The sequence below is a fragment of the Dromaius novaehollandiae genome, chromosome 2 (genome assembly GCF_036370855.1).
Source record: "Dromaius novaehollandiae isolate bDroNov1 chromosome 2, bDroNov1.hap1, whole genome shotgun sequence".
Taxonomy (NCBI): Eukaryota; Metazoa; Chordata; class Aves; order Casuariiformes; family Dromaiidae; genus Dromaius; species Dromaius novaehollandiae.
Genome location: NC_088099.1, coordinates 81,111,184 through 81,135,323, shown reverse-complemented (window position 1 = coordinate 81,135,323; position 24,140 = coordinate 81,111,184). Strand labels below are relative to the sequence as shown.

Genomic DNA, 24,140 nt, shown 5'->3' with positions numbered 1-24,140 from the left:
GCCTTGGGAAGACCTGCAAAGAGGGAGTGACCGTAATCCACCCTGGAGGTCACAAAAGCACAGATTAATATTTCATCGTCTGCCTCTGCGAGTGCTGTTGTCAGGCTCACTTTGCTCCTGAGCTGGGGCTGTGATCCTCAAAAGGCAGCCTGGAATTAAAGATTAAGCCAGTGTTTTACTTGCTGGGAAAAAATGGTTATCATGCGGCTCTTTACCCGGCATTGCAAGCTGGCGTTTAGAGCTCCCATGCGATCACTCAAAGCTGCAGCAGGGTGCTGTGGCCTGCCAGAGGGGAAAGGTCTCTGGCAATTGCAAGGCATTTTAGTAAAAGCGAGACTGGTAATTAGCTCAAGGTGAGTAAAAGGCCCTGAGCTGCTCCAGGAGGTGCCATTTGACCCTAGCGGGTATGAAAGAGCTCATCGATAAAAAGCCTTAGAAGAGACCCAAGTAACTTGCCGTCTGGCTGCAGTGGCAGAAGGGATCAGCATGAGCTCGAGTGAGAGCCCCACACGCGCCCAGCGTGAGGCCCTCCACCGCACCACCGAACAGCAGCTTTCGGGGTTAATTTAGCCCGAGTATTTTACCTTTCGCTTTCTCTTGAGCACCTAAGTCTGAAACAGGCTCTTAGAGACTGGGAAACTGCAGGCAAACCTGCATAGTGTGGGCACGAGTGCAAACAAACGCTAACACAATCGGTCCCACGAAGGATACAAATGACAGTTTTCACAAGCCACAAGCAAAACAAATGATCATGGAAATACCTGCAAAGTGAGTGCATTCATAGAAGCTGAGTTTGTAAAACAAATTTTCAAGAGCAAAACAAAGGAAAGTCAATTGGTCTCGTCTGGGTGGTTCTGCTGTTCTCCAAAGCAGCGGTGTTTTATTTCACTTACAATGATACACTTTGGGAGGCTGAGATCACAGCGTTTGAGAAAGGCCGTCAGGCGGTCAAAGCAATCACTTATAAGACATTATAAATGATTATTAGATTATTACAAGATTCCTTCCATGGAAACCTGGGCAAAAGCTGAGTGACAACTATTTTGCTACGCTTTCCTGGGAAAGCAGCCAAGCTGATAATATAGCATGTCCGTTCCCATATAACTAAATTTGTGTAGTCTTTTGAAACTGCTTCACCTTGTGTTGGAATAGCACTTTTCGTGAGGCAATTACTTAACCGAACCACATATTGATTTGTTTCTCATTAACACCATCACAGGGTAATGCAGAACATCACAACACTAGCACCTTTTGCAAGACATTTGCTTCAATGCAATAGCAACAAGCATGAGGAAACCTTCGCTCCCTCGGCCAGGTGCAGTTGGGATGGAAATATTTTATCACCTTTGTCAGTCAGAAGGCTTTGTCCGGACACTCACACCGAAATCGTCTGTGGCTGCTAATGCTGCCCTGCACAGATTTTTGGTTGCTATTGCAGTGATAGTTAAATACCATGCATGCACACATGCACGCATGCATACGGACATACCGCACAGAGCAGGGATGTTTGTGCAGTTCCTGGGCCTGTTTCTTGAGCCACGTTTACGAGTATTCACAGTTTGACGGGTGCCTTATGAGAAATCACAGAATGCATCTTGGGTAGCACATGCTAGCATGGATTTTGCACAACTGTTTCTTGAAGGGTTGTGTTTATTTTGGGGTTGCTGAGGGGGGGGCTTGTGCAAAGTAGCAAACTGTGATTCATGTTGGAAGCTGCTGCAATGGGAAGGGGAGAAGAAGCTGCCTGAGACCCCTTCCCCAGCCTCTTCAATTTCCCGTAGAGTGACATGAAACAGCAGCACTTGGCATGCTAACTATCTACAAATGTTCACGTGGTTTTGTAGATGTAAAAGAATACCACAAACATTGCAAATTCAAATGTTCAGAGACAGGTGCCAAATTCAAACCTGACTAGGCAAAATTAATATGCATAATAACTTCAATTACATGACCAAGTATGATTTTTCACAAAAGCCCCCTGCCTCTTTCCATGCAAAAGCTTTGTAGCCTCCCTGTTATACTCTGAATGAATGAACGACTTCCACAGAACAATTAATTACTGCTAGCTTTTGGAGAGGAGTCATCATCAACGTATTTGAGTGCTGCATGTCATCACTGGGAGGTGAGAGGCCTTTTATATGTATATACTTAAAAATATATATATATTATTTTATATGAGTATGCAATAATATATAATATATGCACATATATAATATTATCAAAACAGTATGCTTATATATAAGCACATAAGAGATAAAATATTTATTATATAATTTTTATATAAAATGATATATGATTATGTTACTTATAGGTACTTTTACAGGTATGCATTAATTTAATATAATGTATAATTAATATAATTTAATTATATAGTTATTTTATGGCTAGGAAATGAAGCTATTCACTTGTTTTGGGCACCCAGTTTGACAAGTTTGGGATGTCCTTATTTAGCATAATAAAACACTTTGTGGTCTAAGCCTGGCTCTAGCTAGAGTAGTTTATGCTTCTCAGTGTTCAGCAGTTCTACAGTCACAGGGCAAAAGGGTCCACTGTGTATATTTTCCTTAAATGCCATATTTAGCCTTACATAGGAAATCTGCAGAAGAAAATTGCTGTTCTCCAAAGCAATGCACGTTGGCTCTTTGCATCTGCCATGCAACATTCTGCAAAATCCAGACCCTCAAACGGAAAACGTTTACAGCTCCTGGGAAGAATCCAGAACCATTTTTTTAATCTGTGTGCATCCTACAAACAGCCTGCCACCAAGCAGTGGGCTGCCTGTTGTACCCAACTCCTCTGGCCAGCATTATCCTCCGAAGGGCAAGCTTGGGAGTCTTAAACACTTTCAGCACATGTACAAACGAAAGGACATAAGGGATGTTGCTCGTGAATTAAGAAGGCATTTGCCCATGTAAACCTCAGACCAAGTCTTCTACAGCTCTCTGTCCAAAGTCATTGCTCGACAAAAAGCCTCAAAAGGAAGTGCTGAGATGTTGCAGCCCTCATCCAAGATATTAGCTCATTTATTTCTAGTGTAAGTAAGGACAAGATAAGTTTGTCTTGTAAAACGTAATATCCCTGTTAGCACAGGAAGAGGCAGCCTACTGAACACGTAGCTGCAATTGGATACTTCACCCATTCAGGAAAAGCTTTTCTTCATGTTGGTTATTTCCTAATATTTTTTCTTTTCCACATAGCCTGCTCTGCGGGATATTTGTTGCAGCTACTTTACATCAGGGCAATTGATAATTCCAAAGACTGAAGGTTTGGGGAGGTTTTTTGATAACACTAACACTTGTCTTCTCATGATTGCTGCAGCATTTTGCAGTATTTTCATTAACAAAACAGAAAGAAGCTTAAACCATTTAAATATCCATTACCTCAACTTAAGTAAGCAAATATGCTTGCAGATGGTGTACAAACCAAATATCTTGCAATCAGGAAAGTGTGCAAATGTGTTCAAAAGCAGCTACTCAAAACAACTAGGGAAGCCAGTTTCCAAAAACTGAGGAGTCACTGAACAAAGCTCATACTGAATCATATTCTTTCTAAATAACATATTCTTTGGCAGATCATACCAAGCCTTTATTGCTGCTTTTAACTCTTGTCTACACAGTAGTCAGAAAAAAACTGAGTCAAAAGCCCATGTTGTTTTAAATCAGAGACATGGCATAACCATTGCCATATTTTTCCTTCCTTCCTGCCCCGCCACTGACCTCTCCACTCTTCCAGCTGCCCAGGATACTTTTCTAATAATATTTGTTTAGCAGTTTTCAGAGACTTGGAATTCAAAGATTTAATTGCAAAATTTACTATACAGAGAGTGTGCAGAACTCTGAATCCAACTTTTGCTTGCCTTGAGATGATTACGGGGTGGCTCGTCAGCTGGTATCTCTGCTGAATATACCCCCTTGCTGGGTAATTAGCAAAGTAATAAAGAGGCCCTTTAGATGACCCAAATGACTACACTGGTTTGTAATTCTACCTGTGTTAATTTAAAAGAAAAGGAAAATGTAAGCCAGTTCCCACCTCTTACAGTTCTTTCTGCCCTACTTTATGGCTGAAGTCGGTGAACATCATCAGGCAGCTCTGTGTCTGGGTGCTTGTTAAATCCTTCCCAAGTGGGTTCAAAGGAAGAGGTGTGGTGGGGGAGGCTGTAAGTTTCCCGAACATCTGAAAACTAATCCAGACTGCTTTCTTTGGGGTTCTGAAGCACTAAAAATGCCTCTAAGAGGGTGTCACCTTTGTGTTTATTTGGAGCCGCCCAACCCATGCCATGCCCGTCTTCCTGCACAGCCTGGCGGGCCTGACTGAGCTCACTGATACTGAAGGAGATGGTCTATCCCCTTCCCTGCCGGGCTCCCCTGCACTGGCACCAGTGAGCTAGTTTTGATCACTAAATCAGCAGAATACTAATCTGGCAAAATACCAAGTTTGTTGGGGGCAGGCAGGCAAGGGTACATGGACAGGAGAGCAGGACAGGATGGCCCTTCCCAGCTTGCTCCCTGCTTGTGGCCTTCAGGAATCTCCCGAAACTGTGGCACACTGGTTGTAAGGCACAATGCTAGCCCAGGCAAAACCCGGCTGCACAGCAGGAATTAAAGAAAGAAAAAAAGAAAAAAAAAAAACAGGCTACAGTTCAGACCATCTGAAAACTGGCATATCCTGCACACTGGATCCTAATTTCAGTTGCAGCTTTTGGAAATTTCCTGATGAAATGTAGATACTTAAAAAGTCCACAGAGGATATTATATATCTGCATGCCATTTTTCTCTGCAAGGTGTCTTTTACCAGCTGCTCTAAGCTCTATCCCTTAATAGGACAACATGAGCATACAGGACTATTAAGAACATTTCCAGAAAAAAGGAGATGGAGATGCCTAGTGAGGATTTTTGTCAAAGCCTAAGGAACAGTTTTCATTGGCATAAAAAGTAAATGAACATTATATAGTGGCACAGAGAACCAATTGCATGCAAGTCTGTGTTCCTGCCTGAAAAGCCTTCCACTGGGGTTGATAGCCTCTTCATTGCCACACCAAAGCTTTCAAGAGAAAAGTGAGCATAATGGCATTTTAGCATGTGCTGTGAAGCGTTTGGGATTTCACTTTCCATCATCATTATTTTAAATCCCTCTTGCTTACTGCAGAAGTAATTCAGCCCATCAGGCTCCCCCACGAGTATCAGATGGCAGGAGCTGCAGGGTCACGCTGAGAGGGGCAGCCCTCGAGAGCTCTGTGCCGGCAGCTCCCAGCCAACAAAGTCCAAAGCCTTAAACAGCTACAGAGAATTCAGTCACACCATCTCTAGTGATACCAGGGTAGCGTCTACTTGCAGTAAAAAAATGTGACTGCAGGTCATATAAGGAACTGTTATCTCTACAGAGACACCACCAACCAAAGTCCAACATATGGACAAATGTCGTGGTTTTCTTTTATTCACAGCGAAACATTCACAAGGAGTGGAAGTCAGCTCCTCCCAGGTAAACCAAACCGCTTTCAGATGTTACTGATGAGTTCACTAACAAAAGTGGGTGAACTTTTGATCTCCTGAAAAGTGAAGGCAACATCCCTGAATCTCTCTGAAGAATAAGCTCTCCAATAAGTTTCACAGCTTGTGCTTCTTTTAATGGAAACATCACATGTTTATACTCATATACATAATAAAGTACAAAGGGTTAGAAAACAGGCTTCATTTTCAGCCTCTAATTCTAACATACAGTATGTTAATCCCTGAGAGCACCTGTCAACTGTACGTTTCCTGCAAGTGATACTGAGAGTGCAAATTCAAGGGTTCACCTTGCAGCACAGGTTGCTTTTGCTGAATCTGAATGCTAAATATTAAGTACACTGGGCTGGCAGTAAACAAAAATTACCAGTTGAACCATTCAATATGGTGTTATGACAACAACAACAACAAAAAATCCATCGTGATGGCTTTGCCACAGAGAGCTAAAACATTGTTTTCCCTCTCCCCAAATGAAATGAGTTTCAGCTTCTGCCTTATATTCTGGTCACACAAAATCCAATACAAGCTTAGTGCCTATGAAATGCACACAACTGATGTTAACAGCAGCAGCAGCTAAGGTCTACTCAGACTCCAACAGAGAGATACCATGAACAGAATGCACAAGAGCACATTTCATTTCAAGTAGAAGCAAAGCCTGAGAAAAAAAACGTAGGCTGAGTATTTCCTTCATGATTTGCTGTTTGCTTTTGACCTCTGCCTTTATGAATGTGTCTTTCTTCAGCAAGCAGTAAATGTAGAGCCCTTTCTTACCAGAATTTGCCAGGGTTTAGCATGACTGACTTCTGGTAAAACCAAAGACAGACTTAATATGGACCTAAAGGACTTGCAGCAACCTATGGGAATTACCACTTTCAAGAGCGCTCATGCATATCAAGTAATGATGTGTTTCTGTAGCATTAAGTGCTACTCTCACCAACCTGGCAGTTTAGATCAAGTTTGGGGATGGGAGAATAGTTCTGAAAGTCTTCGACTTGGCAGGGCAGTAGGATTACAATTAGCCTCATGGTCTCCAGAAAGGGTCTGGGACAGGATGGTGGACATGGTAGTCTTCATCTCTGGAACTGCACAACCAGTTCCTGCTCTAACCTCAGTATTAAGGAACTTTTTTTTCCCCAGTGTTGAGACAGAGGAGTGAAGTACTGTCCTACCAAGGCACCCAGATGCATAATATCAAAGCGTACAATGACGACTAACCAAGGTTTCCAAACACTAGTGGCTGAGCTGCCTGATACTGCCTCTCTGGCTGGATTTTCATGGCATATGGCTGTGCTTGATACCTGCTTGAATTTCTGGAAATTGCATAATTATCCTGTCCTGTTATAATCTGCAAAGATCCTACAGGTGAAGTTCACAATAAACCTAGTCTGTTTTTTAACAGGAATCTAAATACCAACAAAAAAAAAGCCTGCCTGTGGTTCACCAGCTCCCTTGTTTCACAGTTAAATGCAATGACAAAAAATTCCCTGAGACTAAAGAGGAGACAACAGATAGCAGATGTAAGGAAACTTAATGGGGGAGGTAAATCTTAGGTGACCATGGCATTCAAAAATTAGCTCATGTTGTCTGGCCTTTAACGAAAATCAGGCCCTGCACCTGATTTATATCTGCAGAGGATATCAACTCCTTAAACTGCAGAAATATTTCATATACAGCCCTTTTTATATTCAATAGAACAACAGCATTAAGAACTGCATCCATACAGACTGTATAGAGCTGTAGATTTTAATATCTATCCTATCTTAAATTTTGATTACTGGAATTAAAATGCCATAAAGTGCTTAGCATATTCAAAACAATTGTAGACCTGGATTTTCACTGCCCACCAACACCATGGTATAATTAAAACTTCTCATCATTACTATAAAACCTTGCAATACATCTACCTAAACAAGGAGAGGAAAGAATACCTAGTGTCAAGACCACAGCTCCTTAATTTTGTCTGTTACAAAATGAATAAACACAAAATATGACCCTTTCACACACATGTTCTTGTTTCATTTCAAGCCTTTTCTCAGTCATTCACCTGGAACTGGAAAAAAAACCACAAAAGGATGGCACCATTTAAACTTGCTACCAACAGCAGACAGGCAAAATCTCCTCTATCTTCCACCCCAAAATACCTTCGCACTCCATCAGATATACTGTGGCATAGCCCATGGCCTGGTTCTGCGCCAAGAAGGCCATTATTCCAGCTCTACGCATAACGCACATGTGTGGTGCATGCAGTCTGTTATCTTGCCCAGATAACAAGACTAACAGCCATAAAACCTTATATGCAACTGCCATTAAATCAGGTCCTGCATCTGGCAGGAGATGCCTGCCTCTGTTTTTGAGCCTCCAGTGCTTTTTTCTTTTCCACTTCCTCTGCCTTCTTCCGCTCCTCTTTCAGCTCCTTGTATCTCCATTTAGGAATCTGCAAATATGGGTCATCTCTAGCACTGCTCCTCCGTCTCGCATTTTCTGGCTGGTAGGTGGGTGGAGGAGCCTTGATGATGCGGACTTTGGGGATGACAAATCCTGGTCTCACACTGCTCCGTCTCAAAAGGTGGAGCGGCAAGAGACTTGCTTTCCTGAGGGCTACAGTGCTCACTTCAGGTACTGCAAGGCTGGCGGGCTGCAGACTGGCTCGACGGTCCTTCTTTTTGGGGATCAGCGTGACTTTGGAGTTCTGAAATAACCTCTCATAGCTGCTAGCATGGTCTTTGTCCTGAGATCGGATTTGCTCAGCTCTCTGCTTCCGAAGGATTTCCTGCACGGCCAGTCTGCGTTTTCCCACAGAAGGTGGGCTTCCCGGGCACACAGTCCTGCATGACAGAGCAATAAAAGGACTGCCTAAGCTTGTTGTCACCCTGACCATGTGATCAAGGACCCCATCTTCTTCTGGGCCATGGTAAGCCCGGAATGAAACTGCTGATCTCATGCACTCTGAAATCCTCTGCAAACAGCTCTTTGGCTCCGCAGCCTTGGCAAGAAGTTCCTTCATCTTTGGCCATTCTGGTTTATATTGATCACAAAACTGTTCTGGGCATGGCCTGTCCATCAGCTTTTGCATGATGAAGGCAGATTCTGACCTTCCTGTGTAACAAGCCCATTCCCATGAAGTCAGTCCACGACTTGGGTCTGTTGCGTGAACATTTGCCCCTTAAATAGAAGAAAAACAACTGATGTTAATTAATGAGAATGTCTACATTTCTGTTGCCATGATCAGAGTTGCATCACATAGGTCCTTGCAAGAAAATATCCCACATGACATACTACCATATTTGTGCCAAAATGCACATGCAATAAGGAGAGATTATGGTTCCTGGCTTTCTGAACTCTTGATGGATACAAAAAAAAAAACAATATAAAAACTAAGGTTGTATATATGAAATTCTCTTAAAACAACGCACAGAGTGACATAAAGAAATTTCAACTGCATTGAATTTCACCTGTCATTTTAAAATCCATTCACTCAGGCTTGCAGGAAAGACTTCCATGAACATGGAAAGACACAATTGAATATACAAAAATCCTTCATTTACAGAATAATGGGCTTTGCACTGATCATTGCCACTCAGAAGAGAGATCTTGAGCTAATAATAAAGAGGTTCATGAAAACATCAACTTCACGCTCACTAGTGGCGAAAATAGTAAATAGAATACAAGGAATTACTAGGAAGGCATTAAAAAGAAGAAGAGAGAGAGAGAGAGAGAGAAAAAAAAAACCCACGTTTGCAATTCATGTTCTATATCCCTTCTTTGGAAGGACACAGTAGAATTAGAAAAAGTTCAGAGGATGGTGACAAGGGTTATCAGATATAAGGGAAGTTTGTATACATGTAAGAGACTGGATAAGACCTTCAGTCTGACCCCAGAACAGCTCTTCTCCTGTAGCTTAGATTTCCACCCTTGAGCAAATGAAGCAATTGTTATCAAAAGCTGGCTATTATTCCCCACGTGAACTAGCCACAAAAAGCAAGTTGGACACATGCTACTCAGCAGAGGCTCAGGTATTTGACGTACAGTTTTAGGTCCTGGAAAGAAATGATCCCTAGTTGTTATTATCTTTTTACCTGTGCTCCCTACCTCCCTCCCAAATTATAACCTTTTCTATCTTTATCCATCCAATTCTGTTATCTGTCCCCATCACCATACTTTCTTCCTATTTTTTTCTACATCTTGGTCTAACTCTGCCCTCCTTCTGTTTCTTCCATATTCCTATAAACTCTATCACATGGGCTTCAGTCCTTCTTCTTCACTCTTTTGTTTTCAAGTGGAGTTATATTCTTCTTCTTCTTCTCCAGGACATCAGACTACAAGAGTAACAGAAGGAACAAACTTCCTATTTTGCTCTACATTATCCTTTATAATTCCCGTAGTATTATCCAAAGCTGCTATATTCCCTGGCAACCAGAAAACTGCAGGGAAGTCCTCTTAGTCCTGATATTAGGGTGGACTGTGGGCATTTGTCAATGAGGATGGGGTATGCTTAACTCCCCTTACACGCGAGAGCTCTGTAAAGGACAAAACATGCTCAATGCAGACAGAAGTGTTGGCAGAACTGCTGCCTGACTCCAAAAAGCCCTCTTCCAAACATAACCAAATTGGTCTGACTGGCCTCAGTCTGAGGCAGACACTCAACATAGAATAGTTCAGGTAAAATACAGCCAAACACGTTAGCAACCGAGTAACTTCGTAATGTGACGTGCCAGGCATTTATACTCTAGACACAGTCATGGTATTTGCGAGACACACTTGTGACAGGACCTTGGTTCAGCCAGAGCATTGTGGTAGATATAAACAAGAAATCTAAGTTTTCAAATAGGGAAAACTTAAAACAATTAAGTAAAACAATATGGAAATAAAAATTACATATATACATAACTCTTTCTGACCACTGTGTCCTGGCAGGCAGGTCCTCAACTCCAAGCTTCAACTCTCTTGCCTGTCATATCCTGAAGTTTGGGGAACGTTTTCTCCTCTCAGTAGGCTAACTTCTGCAGTAGACATTTGTAACCGAAATATTAAGATAGGTATGAGTCAAGTATGAATGGATGTGTGTATATGTAAGCACACAGAAGAAACAGCAAAAGAAAGGGTTAAATAAAACAACTGGTATTGATCATGCAGGTCTCTGATCCCCGCTGGAAAATTGAGGAATGTGTTGTCTGTGTCAATACCAAAAGGCCTGCACTCTGATGAGACCATGGCATAGAAGGAAGACTCTGGTCTTGTCTTATCAGTGGAAGAGCAATGACCAAGAGCATGGTAACAAGGGGTGTCACACATCACAGTTAAGATTCCCTTTCCTGTTAGTCCAACAGGAAAACTGACTACGGGCATATATTCAAACATAAAATCACAAAAGAAGGAACAATGAGCAAAGACTCTGTGGCATAACAGCTGATGACTCCTAAAGTGTATAAAAGATTTGTCCAAAAATTAGCTTGCTGTCGTCAACCAAAAAGAACCTCAGAGACATGATGATTGATTGATGACATGATTGACAGCCAGTGTCACATGTCCTCTGCATCACACACAAATGATCCTGGCCAGACCCCTTTGGCACACACATCTGGGTCCTTTAGAGTAGATGGGTATGTGGGAGAATGAATGAAATCAACAGAAGAATGAGTGCAAGTGAGTAAAATCAACTTATTTAGAGATTTTGTGAATAACTATCACCTTCCCCTTCTTTAAGTTCTCACATTCAGTTTTATTGCAATAATTTTCCTATAACCCTCCTTGTAAAGAATAATCTCCTCTTAATTTCAAAAAATTTCCTACTGACTCTATCACTTAAAAGTAAGATAGCACATAAGTGATCAAAAACTCCAAAGTCTAAATACTGTCCATCACAATGCCACAGCATTTGGATTGCAATTATAGGATACACCTAGATGTGATTAGTCATATTGACTTGCTCAACCAAATTCTCTGGTTTCAGTAGACATGTTCTTAAGCTGCAAATAAAATCTTTTGTTTTATATTCTGCTTTTAAACTTCAGTTGATCTCAGAGGGAGCTTTGCACGGTCCAGAATACAGACTATGTTCTACAAAACTGCCATATATTCAATGGGACAGGTACTGGCACATTGCCTGGCTGTTTTAAATATAATGGAGCTCTTCAACATTCAGTTGTGGTTTTCATATATCACTAACCCTGTAGATACTTTCTGAGTTTCTTCTAAAAGTTTTAAGGTGGAATATGAACAGGCTACAACTTTTGACTTCTTGAAGGACTTCTCTGTTGGCTGAAGCACTATCTTCAAACAGCCAACACAAAACTGACCTACACCGATCTTGCCACAAAAGAAAAGACATTCTGTCACATTGCCTTGGAAGATGGAAATGTCCAGACAGTGAGATCTGAGGGAAAGGCCAGAGAAACATCATGATAAAATATTTTTCTCAGCATGGATTATCTTGATGATAACATTTCAAAGAGGCATGAGGAGGACTAGATATCAGGAATGACAACCAGGAACTAGTCTGCAATGGCTCCCATTCCAGACAAAGGATGTTCTGTCACTACAGAAAAATTGCAGCAAAGAGGAGACTATGGGGAAAGTGGTCAGAATTTTAACGCTATTAAGTACCAGCTGATTCCTGAGTTCCTGAGGAAACACTTGAAAAGAGGATGCTAGAGAAACAGTCCAAGAGTCAATGTGAATGGAGGGAGACACCCTAATCAAAGAGGTTGATGAGAACGATGTCAGTTTATACAAAGTTTGCAGAAAGTATCATTCAGAGACAAAGTATCGGGCTACTGCAGGGAGTCAACCATGAGTCCCAGACTGGAAGGCAGAAAGGTAGCAAAGAGGAAGAAGATTTAATTAAATAAAAGAGTTCATTAGCTGTGGACTGAGAAAAAGATTGTGAGGGCTCAAAGGCAGCAAGGTTTGAAGAAGTTAATAACAACAAAAGCTATGGACAAATGTCAGTGAAGAGTGGGTGGAATCAAGACCCTGTTACTCAGCCACGTTCTCCTCTCCCAGATCTTTCAGTAGAAATCAATGCTGACTTTGTACCTTGTGTCACAAAATCTCTTCTAAGACATGGTTTACTATAGTGGTATGGTTTCTGTACAAAACCAGAGACGTTGCTAAACTAACTTGTCATTCAGAAGAATGTTTCATCTGGATGAGACATGAATAGTCATATCCCTTTTAAAATGTTATAGCAGTATTATTGAACTAATTGTCATTCCAATGTAAGTGCAGCCCACAGGTTTTCTTATGGAAAAATTGCATCTGCCATGTGCCCTGATTTTCCTAGGAAAATTGAACATTACTTTTCAACATAACTAGTTTGAATGCACCTGCCACTTTGAGATAGCAATATGCTGTTTGACTAAAAAGGTTTTATGTCCCTTGAGATGCAAAACCAACATCCTTGCTGATATGTTTCCAACCAAAGTGTCTGCTGTCCAGCTCAGCTGAATCTGAGACTGCCAACAAACCCTACTGGGCTTCCTGAGGGAAAAATACGCTCCTCTTGCTTGGCCTTGCAATGCAAAAGGACTCTGAGCAGAACTTTGGGTTAGACAGCTCCTAGCAGGAGCTTCAGGAATAAGCATCAGATCAGAGAGAAAAAGCAAAGCCACAAGAGAGCTTTCTCAGGAGGGACTTGGTGAGGGTGGCTGAGGACAGCTGTTTAAAAAGGAGTGCGTAAAGATGGCAGACTGGATGGCCAACCCATTGGGAATGCTAAGCTTTCAGACAGCAGTGAAAGAATGCGGGAAGGCACGCATCTGCTACTGAGCTATTTTATACATAGTATTGAAACCCCAGAGTCCCTGAGTCTATAACCCCTCCAATGATTTCACTTAAAGCAGCACTGAGTTTACACGGGAGATTACAACTAGGCCGGAGATGAGAACTACGGCTGGCATTTCTGTGCTCCTGCTCTGGGAAGCCCCGTGCTGAATGCTGACAGCACTGAGGACTTGGCAGCGTCGCGGCCTGTTGCAAATTGTAGATAAGCAACTCACTTGTTCTCTTGCTCACTTTGCATTCACAAATAGCAAATTCATACGTTCTGAGGATTCACTTCGAAAGAGTAAACGTTACGGCCAAGTGTCTAGTATCTCAATCTTGCAGTGACTGACCTTGGCCACCCTCCAGGAACTCAAGCTTCAGAAAGAGCAGTCACTTTGAAAATCCAGTTCCAACCATCTGTTACGCTTTGCCTCTACCTCTTCCCCATCTGACTGCTAAATCCATACTTAGGCAGCTTGGAAGGTGAGTTGTTTTCCTTTACTGACCTCCTGTGTTGCCACAAGGAGGTGCCAGTCACTAGAGATCTTACCCAAGCCACTAAAGAGACACTGGATTTTAAAACTGCCTTGATGTAATTCTTTCTAAACACACACATCTCCATGTAGCTGTATGAAAGTCACAGGTTATGCAAGTAGGCTCATGGCTGATTGTGGATGGTTCCCCCCATATTTCCATGTCTTACTTTCTAACACAGAATTTTGCTGGAACTTCAGGAGCTGTTTCATTTGTGAGATTTTCTTTTTTGCCAAAACCTTTCAATAACAAATTCTTTCATCTTCTTCAACAAACTAGCAGCCACCAATTATCCCTTAAACTACGAAGTATTTCTAAATCCATTCCAACAGCTCCCTTCCTGTGTTTCACCAGACTGCAGAGTGTTAAAAAAGCCCCACATATTAAATGGGGACAGGCAATTTACCACACTGCCTTTGGGGGTCATGTTTTGAGTTGAAGATGTGCAGACCTGCAAAGTACTCACCAAAACCTGTAAATAAACTGCAGTTTGGGAACTTAGAGTATATTAGCTCTACACCTCTTTAGCCAACGGATGTTCTTTGATGTTGTCACTACTGCTAATGCACAGGCAGGCCAGTACAACTTCATGTAAGTAAACCCTATACGGAGCCTAATGAAGCCATTTTCCTGGCTGGCCCAAGGTTTGTTCTTCCCAATATTCTCTTTGCTGATGAAATATGAAGAAGATTCATGATGGAGAAGGTGGCTATAGAGATCCCAGACGCAGCAACCACACCTTGAACTCTGATACTGACATTTTTTGTACAAAAAGTGTAATAACTAAGACTGAGTTATCTCAAGGGATGGGAACATTGTGGAACAGCTTCTAGTGACCAAAACAGAAAGAAACATCAAATCTTCAGTGACAATAATAGAAAGTCATGAGACTGTAAGGTCAACTTGACAAGTCATAAGGTCTTGGGATGGAAGTTTCGTTTTAATTGACAATTTATAACTAGCACTGGGAAATTTTGAGCTGGCGTCTGCACAAAGTGCATTCAAAAAAGAGCAGCTGTATTGAGCAGGACTCTAACTGTCATTTTATAATTTTCTCCATAAAAATTTCACTGCAAAATGAATGATTTGATTTCAAAACACTGATTCCAGCATAAGAGGCTAGAGAACATTGCAAAAAAATAACATACCAGTTACCACATTATCTGATCACTTGCTATGTCATATCAACATCTAGAAACTAGATATTATGAAAATGGATGAATATAATATCACCATGCTTGATAAATGCCTGTCTACTTAAAACATTCATATCATGAAGGGTGACGCTTCTGTGATAGCAAAAAGGCTGAAATTATTCACGGTCTCAAGCCTGCAGCGAAACAGATCCGCTGGATTCTTGGTCCAGACAGATACAATGCAATCTATTATCATTTCCATACTACTTGCCTTGTGTTAAATATCTGCAACGATACTATAATAATATATATTACTATAGCTGTATTATTTACTTATTTATTTGTACTAATTATTTGTTATTTATTAACTACTAATTTACGTATTAATCATTTAATATATGAAAAACATACAATGTTGTGGCAAAAAAGGCCACCACAGTGTATAGCCCTGCCAATGGCCTGGTCCTGCTCCTTTAGAGGATGTTGTTCCAGTGTCTCCTGCCCTTCAGTTTCCCCTCCAGGAACCCTTCACCCCTCTAAGAACACTGGAAATGCAGTCAAGGAGCCAAGCACCAACTGCAAGAAACATATTTCCTGTACTCCGGTGTGAAGAGCAATTTTTTTCCCCATGTGTGACCGTCTAGTATTTACAGTTAGATGACGAAGAAAAAGCAGTGAAGCACTCGGCATACCTGCCAGCATCAAGGCTCTGACACATTCGGTGCGGCCCTGCATTGCAGATTTCATCAGGGCGGTAAATCCAAACACGTTCCTCTTCTCAATATCAAGTCCAGGAAAATAGTTCAACAGATAGTTTGTAATGGTTATGTGCCCTGTAAAGAAATGGAAGAGCAGAGAAAATGCACCATCGAATTAAGAGGCACTTTGAAGGTAAAACTGAAAAATAATCACTGCTGCAGGTTTGAGAACTGAAAAATACAGACAATTAATAAGATTTCAAGGGAATTTGGCTTTCAAGGGAACAGCTTATGGAAGGCTGTGGCAGACAGATGAGTGAACTTTTGCCTTAAACATTTCTTGGCACATAAGGTGCAAGCAAACCATAATCCTGAACAAGCCATCTGTCCCCGGCGGAAACAGGACTGAGCTGCTGCGACCCCCGAAATGGTCTCCCTGCGACCACCCAGGACACACCGAGCCTGTGCTGAACCACACCACAATCGGGCAGAGACTTTGGGACCTGGACTGTAAATTATTGCCGCTTAGCACAACTTCTATAAAACTTGCTTAGCATGAGTAGCTACATTTGCTGAAGCCTTAGGCCGCACTCCCTAGTTCAGTGAGAAAGGGCCCCAGAACTGGTGCAGGCTGGAAAGATAAGGGAGTTGCAAGCAGTTTGCATTCCTATGCTTCACACTCCGAAAGGGAGGATGTCAAGGCTTTGAAGTGAGGCCTGCTTGGGCGCCGGGACCCTGGGGAGCAGGGCCTCCTCTCACTGCTGAAACAGTGCTGATTAGGGCGGGTCTGGACTATCTCAGGGTCTGGATTATATTCCCTTTGGACCTTGGGAGATAACACCTACTATCACTGCTGGGGCAGTACTAATTTGTCAGGGCCTTGAGAGATAAGGGCAGGACCCAAAGAATGAAGACACATCTGTCAGCAGAAACCACAACAGTAAACAGCCTACCTAGGGACAGTGATGAGACCCAATAAGGAGCAGAAGACCCCAGACCTAAATATTACTGTTGGTCCAAACTACTGTGTGAAGGGTGGAGAGCTTAGATTGGAAAGTATAATTGCCCAGGGATTTCTTTGTTTGGGGTCCCTCTTTGGAGGCACCCAACTCGAGCTGTAACTACTGCACGCGTGTCATTACAATTTATTTATTTTATTTGCCTTGATTTGGCTCCGAACTTTTCAGTGGGAACCTAGGATCGGACCCTGCTCGAGTTGCAATTACTGCACACGCATCGCTAAAATTTACACCCAGGGTGAAGAGGACCAACGGGACGCCGCTGGATCCACGGGTGATGATATCTCTTTCTCTCTCTCTCTCCCTCTCTCTCTTTCTCTCCCCCCATCCCCCCCTCTTTCTCTCCTCCCCTTTGCCTTTCCCCACCTTTTCTCCCCACTTCATGGAAAATAAAGTTAAAAGGTTGTACGATATTTGACCGGTTTTAGCGTCTTAATCTCATCCTTGGGATCGTAATGAAACCCCCCCGATATTGGATCGGGACAAAGGCCCATCACTGGTGGGACCTAATGGCAAAGGTTTAGCTTTTTCACTCCCCTAGTAAATTTGAGCCTCAAAATTGTGATGCTTATTAAACAGTGATTATGTATGGTACCCCCAGCCAACAATGTTAACAAACCATGGCTTGGTTGATACTAGACAAAGAAATATTTTGCATATAATCCTACATAGCTATTTTATTTATTTTTCCATCTGACAGTGTAAAGCCATTTGTCGCCTCTCCAGCAAGAGGACAACGGGGCTGTTCTTCTGTTTCTGTGGTAAAACAAATGACTTCAGTTCTGTTTCTAAAAGCAACTGCTGTTGCCATTCATTTGCCTTGTGAGCCAGGATAACTGGTGTCAGCAAGCTGAAGATATCTCTGCCTAAGTGGCTGGAAGACCAATTAAATCATCAAACCTTTAGAATTGGACTGTTGGAACAAGACAAATATCTAGTGCCATTATAACTCATTCAAAACAGTCTTCCCTTTGCTTGTCATTCATTTTAAGCTGTTTTGAGGCTTTATAATGCAGTCCATCAGGCAGCTGCAAAAATCACAATTTAATTACTATGAGCTCTAAAAATTTTCTCTCATCTCAGTTTGCAGTCCAGCTGAATATTGCGTGATGCATGTCATTCAGATTCATGCAGAAATGTTACTGAGGCAGACTATAATTCGCAGAGAACAATTTTTGAAGTCTACAGTGACACATCTTGGTGCAGTTTTCATCTGCAGCTGCTTTGTACGAACACAGTCTTGCATTCACTTTGTAAAGCACATTAAGAAAATCTCCACCAATTAATTTAAAATGTATTTAACTCCAAGATGTTTTACTGGTCTTGCTCTTCATCTCCTATAATTTTCTGGGCTGTGCTACCTTACTGCATAACTGGGAAGTTTCCCGAAGCCGGGGCAGATGTAGAGAGCGCAGCAGTGCCAGAGCCAGAGAGAGTCAAGCCAGGGGCTCCCTGTGTCTTGTGCAATCTGATGCAAAAGAAATGCAAAGCTATGGCGAACTGCAACACACTGAACAAAGCAAAAGCGACTGGGCTTGTGGCAGGATCAAGTGACCCAGTCCTGCTTACTGGCAGAGGCTTCAGCTTCACTGATTTTATGGTGTCAGATCAAATTCCAGGAGGACACCAGTTACTACCAGGAGGGTCTTTGTGCCCAAAATGTTTTGCAGGACGTGCTCTGCTCCATCCATGTACAGTGTCCTTCTCCCCAAAGGTTTTGGAATAGCTGAAATACTGCTTTGTGACCACAGAAACAGGAACTGAAACAAGGAGAAATACTAGACAAAAGATTTTCCATAATTTATTACATGACTAGAGATGTTCTTCTCTTTGCCAAAAGCATAGCTACAGTGAGAGATGTTTTGGAAATCCAGGATGATCCTAAGAGTCAATCCTGAAAGACCTCGCTCAGGCGAAACTCTCCAGGGGACTACAAATGGCCTCCAGTGATACAGAAAAAAAACTGCAATAAAATAACAAAGAAAACTAAAGACAAAACAAAGAAAGGTTTGTGTTTCTCAGAAGTTGTGCGTCATGGGGATTCCTGAAAACCACTTCAGTTTTAACATGCAGGAGCTTTGGTCCTCTGAGGTTTGCTTCAAATTTCAAGTTCAAACAAATATCAAATTCAAAGCGAAACTCAAAGCAAAACTCAGAGGTGCCAAGCTTTTAGCTCAAACTGTGTCATACACTTTTGATTTAAGGCTATAAAGTTTGCTTCACTTCCCCTGCATCTGGGTGACCTAAAAGTGTGTATCTAAATCGTAGGCGAGGTGAGTCTTGCGTGAGTTACAGTCCGCTACGAAAGCTGTATGCAGCTCTAAAATAAATTAGCCTGGCCCCAGCCCCTTCGGGCATACTGAATTCATATCAGGCGCTTGCTGTTAGTAAGCCAGATGTATTTCTAACACAGCTAGCGCACCAAGGGTACAGCTTATTGTGCCCTGAGCCGTATTTAGAGATAAGCACAGATGTCTGCACGTAGCCTAAATTCACTTAATTGCTGCCACAGAGGAAATACATATAATGATTACAATATTACCTAATAATGTATGTAATAGAGGCAGAAGGATAATCTGCATAATAAGGAAGATGCTCTAGCACATAACATCATGGTTTGGCCAGTGAATTGTGCCTGTAAATAGGCTGTATTCGGTCTATAGGTAGCGAATGCTTTCTGCCAGAGAAGTATTCACTGAACTGAAGATGCCCAGCGTCTTTTATGATCTGGTAGTTCTAGGTGATTGTGCTTTCCTATATTCATTAATAAAAAGAAATTGGGCTAATCTGCAATTTTGTGTTCACGATGGTACACTTCCGCCCCAAAGTGGTCCCTATAACACCAAACATGTATTTCAAAAATGGACAAATGCAACTCTCTCTAAACACCGGTATATGCCAGTTACCATACACTTCCCCTGATGTAGCTATTCCCCAGTCAACAGCAGGACTGAGAATTAGCAATTTTTACAGCCTGCCGTAGGCTGTAACAAACTGACAGCTTGGGAATGCAAGCTGTCTTTGAGAAGGGACCCCATATCTGAAAGAAATACTGAGAGACACGGCAGAAAAGAGACCAATTTTCAAACTGAAATTTACACCCTAAGTTGAGTACTTTGGTTTCGGCTATTTTTCTATACCAATAAACTTATTAAGAAAGTACTGCTTTTCACTGATCCCTCCAGGCTATGTTCTTTAGGTCTGCTCATTCGGAAAAACTTCAGCTTTAGGTGCTTTCTTGGAAAGATGTGAATCTAAGATTTCCAAAAGCAAATGGATATGAGGAACTGAATTTGCTCCTAAGACCATAGCTGGCCTCTAAAACAATTCTATTTAATTCACACTGATGCTTAGATTTGAACAGCTTGTCCAGGTAGTCATGAAACTCTGTAAGCAAGTGTGGATTTGTAACTGTATCTACCCAAAATAAAAAAGCCTCTGTATAGTCTCCCTCACTATCTGTAGCTCATGTTACAGAGGCAGTCACCGACACACGTGGAGCAACCCTAGAGGACCACAGCCTCTGTCCCATGCAGGTGCTCTTTGGAGCCAGGCCACATCTGGTGGCCCTTAGCAACCAACAGCCCAGCTGGTTAGGGGATCACAACAAAAATGCCGGCCCTTGCTGGCACCATCTGATGTGACCATACAATTGCCTGAAATAATGTGAATTTGCTACTAGACTTTTCATGGGACAAACTAATTCTGGTATACATAACAGTGATCTTGGTGAACAATTTGTTTTATTCTGCAAAAATACTATTATTTCCATGGCCTAAGAGTTTGCTCTGGCAGTAATCTTGAGGGGTAAATATCACATAGTTAGGAAAAAGTCCACTCTTCAGTTTGAAGCTTGGTAATTTTCCCACTATTTCTACCTTCTAATGACTTGGAGAGAAGATCTGAGAGATAGATCAGTTGACTGAATATTTGATGAAATTTTGGCTTTATGCCCTATGAATTTCTCAACAGTTTTTGGCTTTCTTTTTTTGGCTTACTCTCCTATTCTTTGTGGAAAGAAAAGAAAGAACACAAAGTCTATGTACAAAGTTCAATGCAGAGGGATTGGTAATGCTACTGTAACAAACAAAATCTCTGCAACTGATTGTACCAGAGAGAGGTTCAAGGCATGGGGGTAGCAAAGTGACCATGCATTTCTCCTTTTAAAGACTGGCTTTGGGGACAAGAATATAGAACTGTAGCTCAAAAGTGTTTGCTTTGGTTATTTGGTTATTACTAGGACAGGCTGAAATTCAGAATACTTGATTCTTGTGGAAATTCTGGAATTTTGAAACACGTATTTTTTTCTGAATTGTACTCTAAATCATTTTTTCCACAAAATTCCATGAACTTTAAAAAAACTGACAAGTCTGAACTCATTCTGAAATTGACTGTACAAATACTATAAAACAAATAACAACACACAACAACATGGCCTTTCTGCCATGCTAACAGGAGATACTTAATTCTAGAAGAGAATGTGATCCTTAATAGAGGGTATGTTTTGTGATTTTATAAATAAATACATTAAAAGCTCTAAAAATGCAATGCTGCTACTGTGGTAGCAGCTTGATAATTCAACACTAGCCACGGAATATTGAAAATGTTTCACTTAACAGCACTGATGCTGAATAAAACTGGACTGCAAGTAGCTGGGACAGGGGCTTGAGCTTAGTCTTTCAGGTGAATGATCCAACCAGCGGATAATGACCAGAGCCCAGGCTCCTGGTGGCAGCTTTCTGAGCATCCCAGCAGAAGAATCACAAGAAACCTGCTCTTGGAGCTGTAGCTCCAACTACTTAGCAACATTTCCTATACTTCAAATAAGCCAGGTGAATCACTGCACTTCTTAAGGTTTTTTGGCTGAAAAAGAAAGGTTACTCAGTAATAACTGTTGCTCTCTGAGAATTGTTTTTGTGCTATTACTTCCTGTTGACCTTCTCTTCTTTGGAGATTGTCACCATTCTGAATGCCAGTTTTGGAGAAGAAATGGAGGAAACTAGAGAGTATAATTCCTGGCATCTTTTACTCAAACATTGTATAATGGCAATCAACACAGCAGGGAGGCTAGGGAGAACCAACCTGCAAAAATAAGGTTGTGCAAAGGTGGCCCTCACTAAAAAAACACAATTAGAAATCACTAGAATTTTTTTTTCTGATATATCTATGACATCTTTTGAACTAGCAGTTGCCTCTGAAAACTGCTAACAATCAACTAAACCTTTCGTTCTTGGGTCACCGCTTCAAATTCAGCACAGTTCTGTAGACCTTTAAAGCTGTTCTTGTCTGTAGACCTCAAGAGAAAAACAATTTGGATCTCAGTTTCAGCTCCCACTGCAAACTCATGAGAACATTTCTTAATAAATGGCAGATTAAGCTTGAATTCCAAGAACTTTAAAGAGTGAGCTGTATCTCTGACTGGGGTTGGTGTTTGCGGGATAAGCAGAGGGCATCACTTCTTGATGATGCTTTTCACCAGCAACAAATACAAGCAGTTTCTTTAAAACTAAGTCATAGGCTTCATAGAGATATTTCAGGAAGAAACAGATAAGCTTCTTAGTTTTCATTATGTCTCACAAAACTCAGGACCTGATAAGTGTGCCATACCATCTTATCAAAACTGCCAGGAATTGGCAGGTAATGCTGGCACTGCCCAACCAGCTGAAGAGCAATAGACTCTATCAGCCTGGAATATAATCCCTGGAAAATAATGACATCAAGCAGTCTTGAGGCTGCCTGGTGGGAAGGAACGACATGCCACCACAAACTGGACACCACTCGAAAAATTGTTTGACCTACCACTGCACTTAACAGATGTATTTATCCACCAATTCAGCACTGAAAGCTGTGAGGACCAGAGAAAATGGACCAGACTGCAGAAGATCTCTGAGGAAGCAACAATTGCAAATTGAAAATGATGAGGAAAAATGGAAGGCTCATTTTAAAACTCTGTATTGAAAGTTCTGTATTTGAAATATAAATAAACTCTCCATTAAAACTCACATAAGCTTTGCTTTCCATTCTTTACGATACACTGCTGAGTGTTACGGCTTCTTCCAGTTCAGCCGCTTTGAAGCAGCACCTATTGCACTGTAACTCCCCTGGTTACAATGCTAACCACATGGTAATCTGTATTACTTCTACCTCCAGTATGTAGTGATAATGAATTAAATAACCAGTGCCAACACTGCAGCTCAGGATTATCACAGGCAGGGGAAAACATCCAAGTTTTACAAGTTTGTATAAGCTTCTGCTGACTACAGTCATTTCCCATTCCTCCAGGGATCTACAGTAGGTACTGACAGACAGGGTCAAGTCAATGTCAGCCCTCTGGATTAATGCTGAGCTCACTATCATTAAGTATAAATGTCTAGAATGAGTCAGTGTTAATGCGAAACCTTTTATAGTCCAAATTTATATTAAGGCAGATAAATAAAAGTAGGTTGGAGTTTTGAAGACTTCTCAACTTTCTTCAGAAAGCTACTGTAACCCTGACTTCACTATGAACATGGCAACTCCATTAGTAGTTCTTCTAGTGTTTAAGACTTATCTCACAGTGATTTCTTTGGTAGACTTCACTTTTTGGTGCAATGCAAAGCCAAGTTCAGCACTGCCTGGAGATGTTTAGTGGCAATAATAGTTAAAACCAAAACCCAACCACTCCAGTCTGTAGTCACTGCTTGTAATGTCTGTCTGATGGAAAGGCCCATTTAGCTTCCTCCATTCAGACAGAGAAGAACAGACAGGATCAGGGAGGGAATACCGTTTCCCTCCCATGCCCAGCATCCTCACTCCCATGAACATCCCACATTCTCCGCCGCCAGGAAGGAAGGGTAATGGCTAGACACTCGTTTCCTGGTGAAGTGAGGGCATTTGAGGAGGAGCATGCTTGGGACATCTATATGAACTGTTACATATGTTCACAGAACATTACTGTGCTGGATGGGATAAGAGAAAACCCAGAGGTGAACTCTGCTCTCATTTCAGCCTGCATCGGGATTAACATGATTAATGTCAATACCGTCAATCTGTTATAAAATCGGCACCAGTGAAAACTGAATCCTGCTGAGACTATATACATGTATTTTTTGCTGTTAACTAAGGAGTGATTGAATACAGTATTTGCAGCTGAAGTATCTCTGAATGATGAAACATTTTCCTACAGTCAGCAATTACTACAGGCCCATTGAGGTAGATGCAAAAAATATGAGAAAGAGAGATGCTTATGAGCACTAATACAGCACATTATATTACCACAATGTTGACTGGCACTTGCCGGAGCAAAGAGAAGACAAAAAGCTTAAAGGAATGAGGTAGTATAGGACTGCATGTTTGGGGCACAATTTCTGTTTTGAAGTTTAAATATTTAATGACATTACTAGAAATGAATGGCTTGTTCTCTCTTAATCCATTGGGTAAATATTGCTTCAGATTAACTATTTCAAAAAAATTCATCATAGACTTATTTGGGAGTAGGCATGGCCA

The 24,140-nt window shown here is 41.6% G+C and overlaps 1 protein-coding gene across 1 annotated transcript in view; it reads right to left on the bottom strand.

Annotated features, from left to right (window-relative positions):
* Window positions 1–2,306: 2,306 nt before the first annotated feature.
* The window catches only part of ANKRD33B (ankyrin repeat domain 33B), a 47,615-nt gene continuing 25,781 nt past the window's right edge, over window positions 2,307–24,140 (bottom strand). The window contains exons 3-4 of the mRNA XM_026099281.2: window positions 15,631–15,771; window positions 2,307–8,666 (exon numbers count right to left, since the gene is read on the bottom strand). Coding sequence (XP_025955066.1) covers window positions 7,816–8,666; window positions 15,631–15,771 — 992 coding nt within the window. The 3' untranslated portion in view covers window positions 2,307–7,815. The remainder of the gene's footprint in view (window positions 8,667–15,630; window positions 15,772–24,140) is intronic.